The sequence below is a fragment of the Chelonoidis abingdonii genome, chromosome 7 (genome assembly GCF_003597395.2).
Source record: "Chelonoidis abingdonii isolate Lonesome George chromosome 7, CheloAbing_2.0, whole genome shotgun sequence".
NCBI lineage: Eukaryota > Metazoa > Chordata > Testudines > Testudinidae > Chelonoidis > Chelonoidis abingdonii.
This window is the reverse complement of record NC_133775.1, coordinates 11,259,813-11,276,631: the sequence shown is the minus strand read 5'-3', so window position 1 is coordinate 11,276,631 and position 16,819 is coordinate 11,259,813. Positions and strand designations below refer to the sequence as shown.

Here is a 16,819-nt window from a genome sequence, read left to right as displayed (position 1 = left end):
CTTAAAGGCAGCCTGAAAACGCCCCCACACCATGCGAGCCTGTAGAGCCGCCTGCCTGACTACAACGATACACTTCTCTGATTTCCACACTGCACCTGATCTGTTGCATCAAACCCAATATGCAACGGGCTTAACAGTGATACCTCCCAGCACACTGATCTTAGAACCTTCACCACTCTAAAACCCCAATGGGCTTCCCATGACACTTGTTCCCCACCTTAACCTTTCCCAGCCCGATCGTTCTGAATGCTCGTTATTTCCCTACCCCTGTAGCAGAACCAATCAGATCCACCTTTTACCCAGCCAGTGATCCAAATGGCCTTTAAACTCACGATGTGTATACGAACAGAATCTGACTGCCAGCTGTCCAGAAGTGTGGCTTATGTTCACAGTGTCTGCAGTGAACATGATGCACAAATACTCTTAAAACAAAGCTTGCCTCTGTATTAACAATTATTTCCTCTGTTTTTTAGTGTCCTTCAGTCCATCTGGACAGAAATAGCAAACAGGACACGTCTGACCAAGCGCTAAGAAACTTAAGAAAAAAGCCTAGGAAATCGACATCACAGCCCAGGAAGCTTAGGTGAAAAGCAGTCTACACCATGCCGACATGAATTTATGATATTCCGCCAGAAACAGAAAATCAAGTTTACAGCGGATCTGCCGTAAAGGAAAAACGTAGCATAAGAAGGATCAGGCAGCAAAGAGGAAGAAACCACAAGATCGGCTGCTAAGCCTCATGGATGCCACACGACCTCATGCAGTCCAATGGTAGACATGCAGGCAGACACATCACGGGGATGCCTCACCACCCAAAAGTTCAACACTTATGTGTCCCAACTGTTCCTCAAAACACCTATTCTTAGCATCCTGGCTGCTCTACCACCACCCAACTGCCCAACAACCAATACGGTTCACCTCACAGCCCTGGATAACTGCGACCCACCCAATGCACTCAACCGCCATCACCATGCAGCATTTTTAATTCCTCAAGCAGCAGGCGTGCAGAGCCCTCAAGGAAGAACCCAAACCATGAGGCACTGTAATGCTCCACTCAACCGTACCCCCCCCTCTGTTTATGACGTTAAAAGTATTCTTGCTACAAACCCACGGCACACTGTACCACCGGAGATCAATAGGAACTGCAAAACTACGCCACCACGCCAGTACCGGGGCACGCCCACCTCCTGCACTGTGCAAGGCAACCCACCACTGGGCTCGGCCCAAAGCCCAGGCATCCCCCCATACTCCGCTGGCCTCATCTATGCCCTCGCCCTGGCCGTGCAAATTCAGCCTCCAGGGTGTTGAACTCGGAGGCCCAGTTCGTCACGGAAGGTTTCACCCTTCCCTTCCAAATATTTATGGAGAATACAGCACCGCGGGTTATTAAAATCGCTGGGATGCCTCCTTTCCACCTACGTGTAGTTTCCCGTAGAGACTTCTCCATCTCTCCCCTTCAAACGTCCAAAAAGCACACTCCATTAGTCATTCTGCACCGCCTTCAGCCTATTATTGAACCGGTCCTTGCCTCATGCTGTTCAAGCTTCCCGTATACGGTTTCATGAGCCAAGGCAATTAACGGCGGTAAGCGGGGTCTCCAAGGATTCACAATGGGGCATTTTCGACGTCCCCCAGTGTGTCTTACGGTCTGGGAAAAAGTCCCTGCCCCATGCAGCTTCCTGAACAGGCCACTGTTCCGAAACAGATGCTTGACACTTGTGCATCATCACCTTTTCCAGACCATCCTGTGTAAAGTCAGTGAAACGCCCACGGTGATCCACAAGGCGCCTGGAGAACCATGAGAAATACCCTTCGATTAATGTACTCGGATGCCAGGTGGAGGTGGTGCCCAAATAGTAATATGCGTCCCATCTATGCCCCTCCACAGTTAGGGAAACCCATTTGGGCAAAGCCATCCACAATGTCCTGCACGTGTCCCCAGCAGTCACGGTTCGTCTGAACAGGGATGCGATTATGGCCCTGCAAACTTGGCAATCACCACTATTCCAACGGTCTGACTTTCCCACTCCCTCCAAACTGGTTGCGAGCCGATCGGCTTTAAGCTGTCTGAGTTTGCCAGCTCCAGACTGGCAATAGCCACCCGCTTGCTTCCACTGACAGGGCAGCTCTCCAAGTCTCGTGTGCCTTGCGCTGCCAGGGTTGGGCGAGCTCAGCACACACAAGTCCCATGGAAGTGGCTTTTCGCATCCTAAAGTTCTGCAGGCCACTAGCTCATTCATCCCAGACTTGCAGGACGCATGTTGATTCCCACACTCAGTACTATGTTTTCCAGGCCCAAAGGCGGCGTTCCACGCATGCAGAGCACGTGCGTTACTGCGGACAAGCAATTTAGTGTCAGCCGGCGTCAGCCGCATTCTATTTTCATCATCTGAGCTCTCACTGTTCACTTTGGGCATAAGGAATAGATCAACTGCCAGACGGGATGTGCTTGGCAAACATTCATCAGCAACATCTAAGGCAGGCTCGGGCTCCATTTCTTACTGAAATCACGCGCAGAATCACAATTGGCCACCCAAACGGCTGAAAAGGGAGAGCGATGTAGCACCACGGGTCGTCTGGAACAGCAAGCGAGAATGAACTCCGCACCCTTCCGTCCCCTTCCCACAACCCCCAAGCAGCAAATTGGGACGAGGTGCTCTGTGGGATAGCTGCCCACAATGCACCACTCACAACAGCGCTGCAACTGGTGCAAGTGTGGACACACTGCAGCGCTGGTCGCTGTTAGTGTGGACACACTGCAGCGCTGGCCGTACACAGCTGTACGACCACAGCTGTAACTGCCAGCGCTGCAAAACTGTAAGTGTAGACAAAGCTTCAGTACTTGGGAAGGGGGTTCAGTGCTACAAAGGCATCTAGCCCATACTGGCATTGCAGAGCATATTCAAACTAAAGGTATTGCTATTCTTTCTTTGGATCCAGTTGGAATTTCTCCCTAATTTGAAGAAAGAACACAAAGGAATCATTTCAGTTATGTGGTTTGTACTCAAAATCTTTTTTGTAATCCAAACAAGGCATAGAATAGGTTATGTGCAATTAAAATTTTGGAGTTACCCCAAATTAAAGACTTAGTGTAATAAAGGATGACATTTAAAATTAAAAGCAACCAGATACCAGGATTTCCTAGCAGCTAAAATTGTAACATATCTCCTTAGAGAAACAGTAGACATCTGAGTTTAGGACTGATTCTAATGGTAGTGGAGCTATGATTCCTTCCTCTTCCTTCCTGCACAGCCAGGATGGAGAGCCTGTGTCAGGAGGCCAGCCATTGTGTTGCTTGGCTCAGGATTGAGGATATATAGTAAAGTATAAGGTTGGGCAGACCAAAGTCTTGTGATTTGATAGGCAGCTGCATTTTTCAAAGGATAATCTGGGCTTGTTGCCCACACTCCACAAGAAGGTCTTAAAAATGTTAATTCTGAAAAAAGGGGGAATATAAACTGGCAAAGAGCTAAGGACAAATAGGAGTCTCAGGAGGACATTCAACTTTAATAAATTACTTTGCTCCAAAGGGATAGAGAGAGGGCCTGCCATTTATATAAACCCAGAGCTATTTATGTGATAAAAGGACCGAAATTAATTTTAACTATTTATTTTGGGATCCTTTTTCCTAGGAATATAAGTACCTGATTTCTACCTGATACCAGCAAAAAGACTACAAGGACTATTTATATTTATATTATAGACAAACACCCAGAGACTAACAGCTTCCAACTTGTACCATTTTGTACCCTGAGATTTTCCCAAACAATTGAAAAAGCTGCAAAGAGTCCTGTGGCACCTTATAGACCAACAGTCTATAAGATGCCACAGGACTCTTTAATGCTTTTATGGATCCAGACCAACACGGCTACCCCTCTGATACCAAACAACTGACTAGTTTTTAATATGTTGGAGATGGTCTGAAGGGAGTTGATGATGAATAAAAGTATATAATCAGCATAAGCATATTTTCATCTCTCAGGTCCCTATTTTTATATCCTGGATCCCCTGGTGTGCTCTAATTTGTATTGCCAGTAGCTTTATGGGCAAATCAAAGAGGAGGGTGAACAGCCCTGTCCAATACTGCGGCAAAGATTAACAAGTGGGGAGATGTATTTATTAGTTACAACTCGGGAGCTAAAATTGGAGTACAAAGGGCTAATCCAGAAAATGAAGGAGGGACCAAATCCAAACTTTTTCGAATGAGGAACAAATACCCCCAATTAGCTCTGTTAAAGGCTTTTTCCACATCCACCAACAGCATGGCCATTGGTTTTAAGGGGTTTCGATAACATGATAGTACACTGATAAATTGGTAAGTATTGTCTGATCCATGTCTCTTTTATATAAAAACCACCTGGTCTGGGTGTATTATGTTCCTAATTACTTTTTCTAATTGCCCAGCCAGAATTTTAGACAATATTCTGGTTTGTGTACTCACTTAATTCCTCAGGCGTCAAGAGAATGTTTACATTAGCAGCACTTCCATCGCTGATGAGAGCAGCGCTCCAGGGCAGCTATCCCCAGTTTGATGATGGGTCTTATGGGAATGAGGGAGGGTGATCCTGTGGCATCCTGGGTCCCTGCACAGCCTCCTCTCCCCAAACAGTAATAAGCTCCAGTAGCTCAGCAATGCTCCAAGCAGGGAATAGTTTGCTCTGTGGAGCAGGCATTGCCACCTGGCCAGACAAGTGAGCACTTGCCAAGAATACAGGAAGGGGAGCTTCAAAGTTCCTGGGGCTTTACAGGGGGAAGGCTGGATGTCTGCTTACCTGACATCAAAGCAGCAGAGCTGCTGACCAGAGTGGTCGCCTAGGGACTGTGGGATATCCTCTGGAGGCTAAAAGCTGTGTAAACAGGAAGAACATGTCTTCACTTACACATCACGGGTCAGATCTGTATGCCTCTTGTGAAGGTGGTTTTCTTTTTTGCGGTGAAACTTCTGAGTTTCACTGCAAAAACTCACTGGCAAGTCTAGACGCTCCCATGGTTTTTGCACAAAAAAGGGACTTTTTTCCGCTTTAAATGGCAAATGTAGACACGCCCTTAATATCATAGTTCATTAAGGATATTAATCAATAGCTACCACATATCTGGACCTCTTTGTCAGGTTTAAGCATGACTGAGATTAGGGCTTTATTCACTGAAGGCAGCAGAGTGCCTCTACCAAAAATCTCAATGTATACTTCAGCAAGCCTGGGAGACAGAGTATCTACTGAACTGGGCATAAAATTCAGACAGAAAGCAGTCTAGGCCTGGAGGTTTGCCTGATTTCATGTTGCCTAGGGCGGCCAAATCTCAGAGGTATGTAACTGAGAATCGAGCCAAATTTGTTGTTCTTCTGTTAGCTGGGAAAGCTGCAGATTTTGGATATATTCTTCTAGTAACTGATCATCAGAGTATCTTCCTCTAAATACAAGCACTGATAGAATTTGGAGAATTGTTCGTTAATAGTTTTTTGATCAGTGTCTGGCCCTGACTAGAGCAAACTGAGGGGATTTTAGCTTTTAGTGAATTCATTTTAAGTCTATGCACTAATAGTTTCCCAGCATGTCTGTTTTAGGCTATGCTTATGCTATACACCGCTATCAGTGGTGTGTAGTGTACGTCTAGCAACACGCCACAGTGAAAAGTGCACAGCGTCCACATTGAAGTGTGTCACTACACTCATCGGTGAAAGCTCTGGCAAGAGGGGAAGCAGTGGGGAAAGGCTCGAGCAGCTCCCCACTGCCAGAGCTTTTCACTGCAAAATCACAAAGCTCAGACAAGGAGAGTGCATGGGGAAAGGCAGACTGTGGCTTCAGAATAGCGGATGTTGGTAGATTTTAGTGAGATTGAGCAGGCGCTCCAGATCTAAGCAACCATTTTCCCCTCCCAGTTCCCAGAAGACTCATATTTAACAAGAATATTTTAAAGCACTGCCTTTTTTATTCCTCTAACATACACAGTAAGCTGATTTATATCATCATATTAAAATAATTTAATATTAAAATATTATGTGGATGAGACTTTTATTCCAACTTCTCAAATAAGACTCAGAATGAATTTTATATGATAGAGTTACCTTGCCCTGGGGTGGGAGGTGGAGAGTGTGTTGATGGAAATGATGACAGGACTTTACTGATAGAAAGCATCACCACCACTTTGGACTTACATAGTATTTTTGATCCTCAAAGGGCTTTATGGACACCGATACCTTACTATACCTGTATAAGGAAGGTCTGTAAATGTTGTTATCCCCATTTAACAGATGGGAAAATAAGGCAATGTGTCCTGTGCTCAGACCATTCCTTCTCCGCGATTAATTGTGAACATATAAATTTCACTAAACTTTACCAGACAATACTAGAATGATTTACAATAGACCTTATCACAAATACAAATGTAAGATTCCTGAGGTGAAAATTGCAATGTCTGTGATCAGATGAAAAATATATATATAAGTTGCTCTTTTATCCTGTCTGTTTCAGCTTCCAGGCAACGTCATTGTTTGACAGCGTGATTACAGGGATTGCACATCAACTCAGGTAAGTAATGTGTTAGATCCAATGCTCCTGAGGACTTGCTTCAACCCCTAGCAGTGTTGGTCAAGTCTGCACTCTATTCCAGCACACAGTAGTGACCTTTCTAGTTTTCTCCTGGGGAGAAGGAGTCATCAAGCACTTCAAGCATAATGAATGGCTTAAGAGAGCTACAGTATGTCTGTAGCTGATGATGAAATCTGCCCTCAGCACAGCCTGAGGGAGACTGATTTGAGGGCTGCAAAAAAAACAACACAACCTTGTTCTAACATAAACTTAATCCTAATAAAAAGAAAAGGAAAATGCAAGTCTGAAATCATTAAATCATCTAGTTCATATAACCAAGTTTGCACCCCATATAGATTCTTAATTCATTTTAAAGTAATCTATTTCTTGATCACAATCTACATAATACAATATAACCGTATTAATGAAGTATAGCATTATATAATAACTATTAAAAACAATGCTTACTTGCTTCTTACCTTTTTATCTTATACATATGTTAAGAAACAGATGACCCTGTGCCTATTCATGATGACTGCTGCACAATCAGCCACTTCTGCTGAATCAGTATGTTCTATTTGATTCTGAAAAGAAAAAAGAAAAGCAGATTTTAAGATTGGTAATTCTGTCATGAACCATGTTTTCTCAATACAGGAAGTTTGTTGCAGCTAGCACAAGACATTCAGCAAATGCTGCAAATCTCCAAATGATTGAGTTTCTATTTGCAGCTTTTAATTCAAGGTTCTATGTGCTTTGGAGGGCAGTAGCAGAAATATTCTGACTAAAGAGACCAGTGGGAACGGATATGTTGCTACCTGCTTACAATTACTCTTAATTTAATTGTAAACCTATAGAATGAGGCACTAACTGCAGTCATCCTTGTATCCTTGATGACCTTGACTGTAATGCTAATTTATGGACCTAGTATAAAATTAATTATTTTATATTACATTAAGCCTTCCAAGAATAAAAGCCAGTAGATTTGATACTTAACAACTCATGACTTTCACACTCAGAATTCTTGAAACTCCACCCAATGGCTTCCTGCTGATTTCTTTACTGCCAAACAACTGCGTTTATGCCAAATTATTCCTACAATCCCAGTCTCTCTCAATTTCCTAAAGGCTTTTAATCTATCACCACAACATTGCATCACCCCTTAACAGTGGGGGTCATGCAACAGAACAAGCATCCCTAGAAAAAGTATTTTACTCTTCTGAACAGAACATCTTCGATAGCATCCTGTTTTCATTTTCATGTGGCTGCATCGTAGTAGTAAGCGCACACTGGGAGCATAACCAGTAGTACATGACCAACTGCCAAAACTAGCCTAAAATAGAACAAGGACTCAATTAAACGAAGCTCATATTTTAAAGTGTGTTGACATTGCTTCTAATGCATTGCAACTGCCTAACATGTAATGTTTATTAATGCTTTGACACAGCTTGAAAAGACTCTTACAAAACCCCACTGAAATGGAAAGAGCTTGAAAAAAATACAACTCTCCATGGCCCAACACAATGTTCAGTGTTGGAGTACTATTTTCCCAGGGTTGTTTATTGTTCTCTTCAGAAATATGCCACAAATAATAATTCCAGGAAGCTAATGAATTGAACAGTTGCAAACATAACAGAGGTGTTTACAAGTCTGGAATAAAATCATACAGCATCATATGCTGGTAGTACCATTCCTGCATGCTAATTGTACCACAGTGCTTCCAAGCATCTTCCTGCCTCCTTAAGTTAAAAACTTGGGGAAAAAGAAATGAATTTCTATTCTGTGTTATCACTTGATATGTAAATTGGCAATAACACACACAGGAGTGAGTGTGTGGGTGAACTCCATGAGCATGAAAGGTTCTCCACAGACAGATGAGGTACAGACAGCAATGTAAGCTCTCTCACTACACTACCATGTCCCCTCCCTGACCTAAAGTATCACCCTGTAGATGGCAAAAGAATAGTTCAGCCTCCATGGCCCATTCAATTCTTGGTCTCTCTGATGAGATTTTGAAAAGTGGGACCCACTTAGTAGCAATTCCGTTCATGCTATGTGATATGGACACTTGTCAACCAAACCCTGGTCACCAAATGCATTTCACGTGGGCCACCAAACTGCTATCTGACAGTAACAGATTTTGATCACTACCACTTAGAACTGGATTAGAACTAACAATCTATAGGTGAAAAAAAAAAAATCACATATTCTGTTACCAATCCCATGAAGCAAACAAGTCTCCCACAGAGGAAATATTTGGGGCATGCGGGACAATAGCTATAAAAATAAAATGTGAAAACAGCAGAACTAATCTACTTTCTTTGGTCCATTTTCCTGTGTACCAAAGTTAACTTTTTCCTAATTGTTCAACCTGGAGAAGGAGAAACAACCAAAGTATTGCCATCAGCCTCCAAAGAAAATTCTTAGAATATTACCCTGCAGTCCAAAATGTTCCTTTGTTTACACCACACCACGTACACTGGAACATTCACAAAGGTCAACCCAAAAATCAATGCACATTTACAAACATAAATGCAATATATTTATATAGCGAGAGCCATTTCAGAAAATAGACTAAAATGTAGGGGTGGCTTCCTCCTCTATTTTTTGAAAGAGAAAAAAATAAGGAGGATAATAAAAGAGGATCTTTTCTAATAGAGTTAAAGGGGAAACAGATTAAAATAAAATCACAGATAATATTCATTAGCTTTGATGGTCAATGCTCTTAAGTTCTGCACAAATATCAACCTCTGCTTATAAGGGACACCATCACCTGGGAGGAGTGGGAGACTAATACTTCCTTCTCAGAACTGTGTGCCTAGTAAAACTCAAAATCACTATAACTGAAAGAGAAGGATAAAAACCTCAAACATCATTTGTTTAATTTGAGCATTTTAAGGCACGTTCACTGATTTGATGATTGGATGCATTTTGTCTCCTGCACTACTACGATAGGACTCTGTGACAATAAGCACCCCTGTATTCATACCATACACACTATTGTAATAATCTTTGTACAAAATATGCCTTGTGAGGTATCATCTGAAAACTAACTCCACACTGGTCAATAGCATCATGGTGAAATGTATGTAGCAACGTCATATGTAAAGTTATGAAATACCCCTGGATGATGTTATTAGCACATGTTCAAAACCACACACCTCTGCCTAGGCAAAAGCTGTTGAACAGGTCTATCCTAAACAAAGGAATGTGTGTTTTATCTTAATTTATATATCAGTAGTAAACAGGGGCCTCGAGACAGCAGGGAGAGGAGATGAAAGGAGACTCAGTCCTTTTCTACACTACAGAGTTTTGTCCACAAAAGTCATGACGACAATCTAAAAGTGCTATAGCAACATTGTTACTGCATGTTCACACTATGCTCCCTCTGTCAGCAGAGCATGTCCACAGTTGGAACTTTAGCATCAATAGTAAGAGCAGTGCATTGTGTTACTTGCCACCTTCTGCCACTAGGACTTGTGGGAAAGCAGAGTGGATCACAGCGCATCATGGGAGTGGGCTCAATGTCCCATGATGCTTTGTTTTCCGTCTCAACATTCTATGGGCTTCCGACAGCGTTTTACAGCATTTTTCAATGGCCCGCATATATTGAGTGCCCACCATCTCCATCTGAAAGGATGGATCCCGCACTGTTCTCTAATGTTGTGGTCACTTTCATTAACATATCGCAGATAGTAATACAATTAATCATGAGGTACCTATCTAAAGAGGAATTAGAGGTGCCTGACCTACTGCGTGCCATGTAAAGAAAACACCAGATTACTTTTGGCATTCATGGAGCAGCTGCACACAGTGGACCGTTGGTTTTGGCCACAGGAAACAAGCACTAAGTGGTGGGATCGCATTCTCATGGAGGTCTGGGATGACGAGCAGTGACTGCCAAACACTCGGAGGCAGAAGCCACCTTCCGGGAACTGTGCGCGGAGCTTGCCCCAGAACTGCTTCGCAAAGACACCAAAATGAGAGCTACCCTCTTGGTGGAGAAGAGTGGGGCGATCACAGTGTGGAAGCTAGCAACTCCAGACTGTTACTGCTCGGTCGCAAATCAGTTCAGAGTCGGGAAGTCCACCACTGGAGCTGCGTTAAAGCAAGTGTGCCGGGCCATTAATCTCATGCTGCTACAAAGACCATGACTCTCGACAATGTGTGTAAAATATGGTTGGCTTTGCGGAAATGGTATTCCCTAACTGCAGCAGGGCAATAGATGGCATTTTGGCACCGGACCACCTTGCAACCGAGTACATCAATAGATAGGGGTACTTCTCCATGATATTACAGGTGCTTGTAGATCACCACGAACGTTTCACTAACAACAGCACAGGGTGGTCAAGGAAGATGAATGATGCAAGCATCTTCAGGAACACTGGGCTGTACAGAAAGCTGCAAGCAGGAACTTTCTTTCCAAATCAGAAGATTCCAGTGGGAGATGTGGAAATGTCCATAGTGATCCTTGGAGACCCAACCTGCCCCTTATTCCCAAGACTTACAAAGCCTTACACCAGAAACCTTGACAGAAGTAAGGAGCGCTTCAACAGGCTCAGCTGGTGCAGAATGATTGCAGAATGTGCATTTGGCAGATTAAAGGATCACTGGTGCTATCTATTTGGCAGGTTAGACCTCAATGAGGAAAATATTCTCATGATCATAGCAGCCTGAGGAAAGTGTCCACAGGGATGGAGCGTTGAGAGTGGAGTGGATCACCCAGCAGATCCCACAGCTATTAGAAGGGCTCAACAGGGGGCTATTCAAATCAGGGAGGCTTTGAAGCAGCATCTTGACAATGGGCCCCAGTAATGTGTCATTCTGTAATTAATTGAACCAGGCATTGTTTACTTGCCACCTTAAATGACCCCTGTAATGATTCCTGCCTGAGCGTTAAATGTAGTCAGCAAATGTGGCGATTGCCACTGTACTTGGGATTTCTGTTGCAACCACCCTGTTTAGGTCACAAATGAAGAATCACTGTCTTTGTAAGGCTCAATATTTATTAAACAGGAATACACAGATTAACATTTCTTACAGGGGACATGACAGTGAGCAACAATTGCTGAAGCGGGGATCTCACAGCTGCGTGTAAGTCCAGCTGTCTTCATGGAAAACGTCCCCAGGGTGGAGTGCAAGGGGTACTGTGACGGACTGGAAACGTGAGAGGAATGTGTGGGAGGAGTTTGGGAGAGAAAGGAATGCAGTTCTGCATGAACTGCAGGGAGAGTCAAGCATTCATGTATTCCACTTGCAGTGCAATCAGGGACCTCAGCATCTCCATTTGGTCCTCCATGAGCTTTATTATCCTGGCCCTGTCTCCTCTCCTGGCTATCCATTTGTAGTTTCATGTTTATTGACTCTCTCCACACTTTGTGCTTGCTATCAATCTGATCTGACAATTGCAGCAATTCCCGAAACATGCCTCTTTCTCCTCCTCATCTGATGGAGGCACTCCAAAGATTTGTAGGAACTGGCCCTCAAGGGCACATCTGCAGAAGCAAAAGGAACAATACACAGAGTCAGGATCGCATATGCACTCTCAGTCTTGAATCATAAAAGTTACATACACCTCTTTCTCACTTTCCCTTGGCAAGCATACAGCATGGCCAGAGCACTAAACTTGGTGAGTTTGGCCAGAGCGTGTGTGTGTGTGTGCACGCGCGCACACACAAGATGAGACAGGGTCTCGGTGGTTTCAGAAGGGGATCAGTACAAGCACCTGGGGACACTATTCTGAATACTGGCAGAGTTTTCCACTGGTGGGGGCGATTGAAGCTGAAATCACACTACTGAAGGTAACTGAAGAAGCAAAAGTGTATCTCCTATTTGAATGCAGTTTAAGACCTGCTCCGTATGCTGCTCACCTGTGTGCTGCTTTGGTTCCACCAGAAATAACTTCTGATTGGTGCGACAGTTTCCTACAACAGAGGAAGAAACAAAGTAACTGTGCTACTGAACCTTCAGCAGAGGATGGCAGAGTATCCGCAGGAAAGTTTCCTAGCGATCTCGACTATGAAGGCTTCTCGGGAGATCTCGGTGTGCTTTAACAAACTTTTCTGCAGGGCCCCCATTGCGTAGCTGCACAGGGGAATGCAAAGCAGAAGCAAACAGTACCTAGTATTGTTAAATTCAATCCCTTCTCTCACATACACCATGTAACAAAATAAAGGACACCTCTACCTCATGTAATCATGCACTATCAAAGAAAAATGAGTACTTACCAGAGCTCCCCTCTCTGCTTCAGGCACACCTGACCTGGACTGCTGGGACTGGCTAGACCTTTCTGAAATCAAAAAGAGGTCCTGGCTTGCCATGGCACCAAACAAGCCTGTTGCCTGTCCCACATCCTCCTCCAACTCGACCTCCTCGTCCAGCACTTCGGCCTCGGGATTGACTCTGCTGGCTGTAGCCTCCAGGCCCCCTGAAGTATCCACAGAGCTCTTGTGGGTGGAGGTGGTGTCGCCGCAGAGGATGACATGCAGCTCCTTGTAAAAGTGGCATGTTTTCGGTGCCTCCCTTGCCTTCTGGTAAACCTGCCTCATCTCCTTTATCTTAGCTCGGGACTGCTGCGTTTCCCCTTTGTGCCCCTTCTCATCCATGCCACGAGCAACCTGCTCGTAGATGTCAAAGTTCCTATGGCTGGATTGGAGCTGTGACTGCACAGATCCAGCAAGTCCACTGTACTCCACATGGGAGTCTGTTTGTTGTGGAAAGTTGGCACAGTCAACTGAGAAGATGCAATGTGAGCTGTCCACACCAAGCAAAAATTGACAAGGCTTTAAAGGGAGAGGGGCGCATGCCTGTGTACCTGCCTGCAGGGTAAAAGAGTAGAAACTGCTTACCAGAGTGGTCATGAGGGGCATTGTGGGACACTCAGAGTGACATAAGCAAGCATAACATCTATATTGACACTGTGTCGCTCTAACTTTGTTGCAAAAAGCTCTATGCCACTCATCGAAGTGGTTTTATTACGTCGGCGTAGCAGGAGAGTTAAATCAGCAGGAGGAGCATTGTTGTATATACACATCCACTGTTTTGTCGACGAAACTTGACTTTTGTCAACAAAACTGCCTACTATACACAAGGCTTAAGTCCCTTTCATGCTTTTCTGATAGTGTAAAGATGTCTTAAAATGGACAGGATTTATATTTGCATCCACTTCAAGGTGCATGTACACTGCTAGATCAGTATAAAGAGGTGTTAGCATAAATAAGAATCAGGACCCAAAAAAACATACATAGTCTTGGAAGGATTCAATTTTTGTCAGTAAATGTCAATTTCACCACACACACACAGACGAATGAAAAAATATTTCCACTGATAATTATCGAAATTTACAGATAGTCAAAGAAACAAAAATGCTGCTTGTGAACTTACTGTTTGAATTAAGGATATTTAGTTTGTATATTTTGACATAGGATGTTGACAGTTTGTATTTTAATGGTTACAAAGCTTTACCTTTTTGAACTTCAGCATCTACTTCACCAAATAATTGTCTAACACCTACAATTTCCCATAACTGTGAGAATTGATAACAATTGAAAAAAATTGCTTACAGCCCATAATCGCACATAACTGTGAAAATTTAAACCAATTAAAATCTTTTAAAATGCTTTAAAATAATCAATATTATTTGCTGAAATCATTTAAAAAAAAATTTTAAAAAGAGTCTGGCCAGCCTATCCATACTTTGTAATTCTAGTGTCTTAATTTCCTTCTCTCCTGATTCTGGAATCACTGATAGAAAATATCAGAGACTAACCAAGATGCAATGCACAGTTTATCAATGATCAGTGATTAAAACACTTAAAGTTTTATCAAGTACATAAGTCACAGCTGCTATAATAAAAATGGATGGTTTTGCATTAACAGGGACATAATTAGAAATGTTAAAATTAAACAATACTATAACCAGGATAATGAATTTCAGGCCAAATGTTTTAAATAAATTATAACAATTATTCCAATCACTTGAACTGTTCACCTGATTGATAATTACAAACACTTAGCCCTGGTCTACACTACAAGTTTAGGTCAAATTTAGCAGCGTTAGGTCGATTTAACCCTGCACCCGTCCACACGACCAAGCCTGTTTTGTCGACTTAAAGGGCTCTTAAAATCGATTTCTGTATTCCTCCCCAGTGAGGAATTTAGCACTAAAATCGACCTCGCTGGGTCGAATTTGGGGTAGTATGGACACAATTTGATGGCATTGGCCTCCAGGAGCTATCCCAGAGTGCTCCACTGTGACCACTCTGGACAGTACTCTCAACTCAGATGCACTGGCCAGGTAGATAGGAAAAGCCCTGGGAATTTCTGAATTTCATTTCCTGTTTGGCCAGAGTGGCGAGCTGATCAGCACAGGTGAGTCCCAGAATCGTAAAAGAGCTCCAGCGTGGACCAAATGGGATGTACTGGATCTGCTCACTGTATGGGGAGAAAAATCCGTGCAGGCAGAACTCCATTCCAAAGGACGAAATGCCAATATATTTGCCAATTCTCCAAGGGCATGATGGACAGAGGCTACAACAGGGACACACAGCAGTGCCGCGTGAAAGTTAAGGAGCTGAGGGAAGCCTTCCAAAAAACAAAGGATGCAAACGGTCACAGAGCTCCATACATGCCGCTTTTATGATGAGCTGCACGCATTTCTAGGGATGGCCCTACCACTACCCCACCACTGTCCGTGGACACCTGCATGGGGGGAGTCTCACGCAACAGGGATGAGGATTTAGCGGATGAGGAGAATCTCTTCTCCCTGGCAGCCAGAAGCTGTTCAGCACCCTGGAGCCAATACCCTCCCAATCCTCCGAAGGTGGGCTCCCGGACCATGAAGCCAGAGAAGGCACCTCTGGTGAGTGTACATTTGTAAATATAATGCAGGGTTTAAAAGCAAGCATGTTTAATTATTAATTTGCCCTGAAGACTTGGGATGCATTCGCAGCCAGTATAGCTACTGGAAAAGTCTGTTAACATGTCTGGGGATGGAGCAGAAATCCTCCAGGGACATCTCCATGAGCATTCCTGGAGGTACTCTAAAAGCCTTTGCAGAAGGTTTCTGGGGAGGGCAGCCTTATTTCATCCTCCACGGTAGGACATTTTACCATCCCAAGCCAGTAGCAAATAGTCTGGAATCACTGCAGAACAAAACATTGCAGCAAATGGGCCTGGGCTTTGGTGACATTCAAGCAACATCCGTTCTTCCTCTCTCTGTGTTAGCCTCAGGAGAGTGATATTCATTGTCACCTGGTTGTAATATGGGAAATTTGTTTAAGGGGACATTCAGAGGTGCCCGTTTCTGCTGGACTGTTTGCCTTTGGCTGAAAAGAAATCATCTCCGCTGTTAGCCATGCAGTGGGGGGAGGCCCGTTCATTCTGAGCTGTTCACGTTTGGCTGACAGGGATCTTCCCTGATACTAGCCACATGATGGGGCAGGGGGAGGGGTGTGTGTGAAGCAATCATCCCAGAGAATTGGAGGGGGGGGGGGTTGGATTGTGCTGCACATTCACCCTAAAACCACAGGCCCTCCTTTTAAATGGCCAATCCAACAGGCTTTGCTTGGTATGGGAAAGGAGGGCGCTGCTGTCTGAAACCCACGTTCTGAAGACTGAAGAAGCCGAAACCCTTTGCCTTACCATGGCTGCCTGCAAACCGAATTCTGTTGCCCAGCCGAGCATGTGTGACGTCTCACACCAAACCGGCAGGCACTCAATATAAGAGGCAAAATGCGACCTCGTACCAAAAGCACGTGTGCTACGTAATGTGAATCGCTTGATTCAGTGTGAAATAGTCTTCCCTTTGTTCTCTAAAATGTATCTTTTTAAATACTACTCTTTTTTTCCTCCCGCAGCTGCAAATGTTTGGGCCAAAGGATTGGGCCAAAAGAAACCTGATGAGGTTCAACAAGGACAAGTGCAGAGTCCTGCACTTAGGACAGAAGAATCCTATTCACTGTTACGGACTAGGGACCGAATGGCTAGGAAGCAGTTCTGCAGAAAAGGACCTAGGGGTTACAGTGGACGAGAAGATGGATATGAGTGAACAGTGTGCCCTTGTTGCCAAGAAGGCTAACAGCATTTTGGGCTGTATATCTAGGGGCACTGTCAGCAGATAGAGGGACATGATCATTCCCCTCTATTCAACATTGGTGAGGCCTCATCTAGAGTACTGTGTCCAGTTTTGGGCCCCACAGTACAAGAAGGATGTGGAAAAATTGGAAAAAGTCCAGCGGAGAGCAACAAAAATGATTAGGTGGCTGGAGCACATGACTTATGAGGAGAGGCTGAGG

The 16,819-nt window shown here is 44.0% G+C and overlaps 2 protein-coding genes across 2 annotated transcripts in view; both read right to left on the bottom strand.

Moving 5' to 3' along the window:
* Positions 1-16,819, bottom strand: part of ZFYVE9 (zinc finger FYVE-type containing 9) — a 104,706-nt gene that overhangs the window by 65,391 nt on the left and 22,496 nt on the right. The window contains exon 2 of the mRNA XM_032768402.2: positions 7,007-7,111. The gene's annotated coding sequence lies outside the window, so the exon portion shown is untranslated. The remainder of the gene's footprint in view (positions 1-7,006; positions 7,112-16,819) is intronic.
* LOC142047079 (uncharacterized) lies at positions 11,513-15,107 on the bottom strand. The gene is made up of 3 exons (XM_075067615.1): positions 12,752-15,107; positions 12,395-12,448; positions 11,513-12,019 (listed from the first exon to the last, which is right to left on the bottom strand). Exons 1-3 carry the CDS (start codon positions 13,391-13,393, stop codon positions 12,008-12,010), a joined length of 708 nt encoding a protein of 235 aa, XP_074923716.1. The 5' UTR covers positions 13,394-15,107; the 3' UTR covers positions 11,513-12,007.

What these genes read in the sequence shown, in the direction of transcription:
- LOC142047079 (XM_075067615.1), bottom strand. Translation starts at nt 13,393, where the DNA reads ATGCCCCTCATGACCACTCTGGTAAGCAGTTTCTACTCTTTTACCCTG. An exon ending in AAGCAGAGAGGGGAGCTCTG is followed by an intron (nt 12,449 to 12,751) that starts GTAAGTACTCAT and finishes CCTCTGTTGTAG; the next exon opens with GAAACTGTCGCACCAATCAG.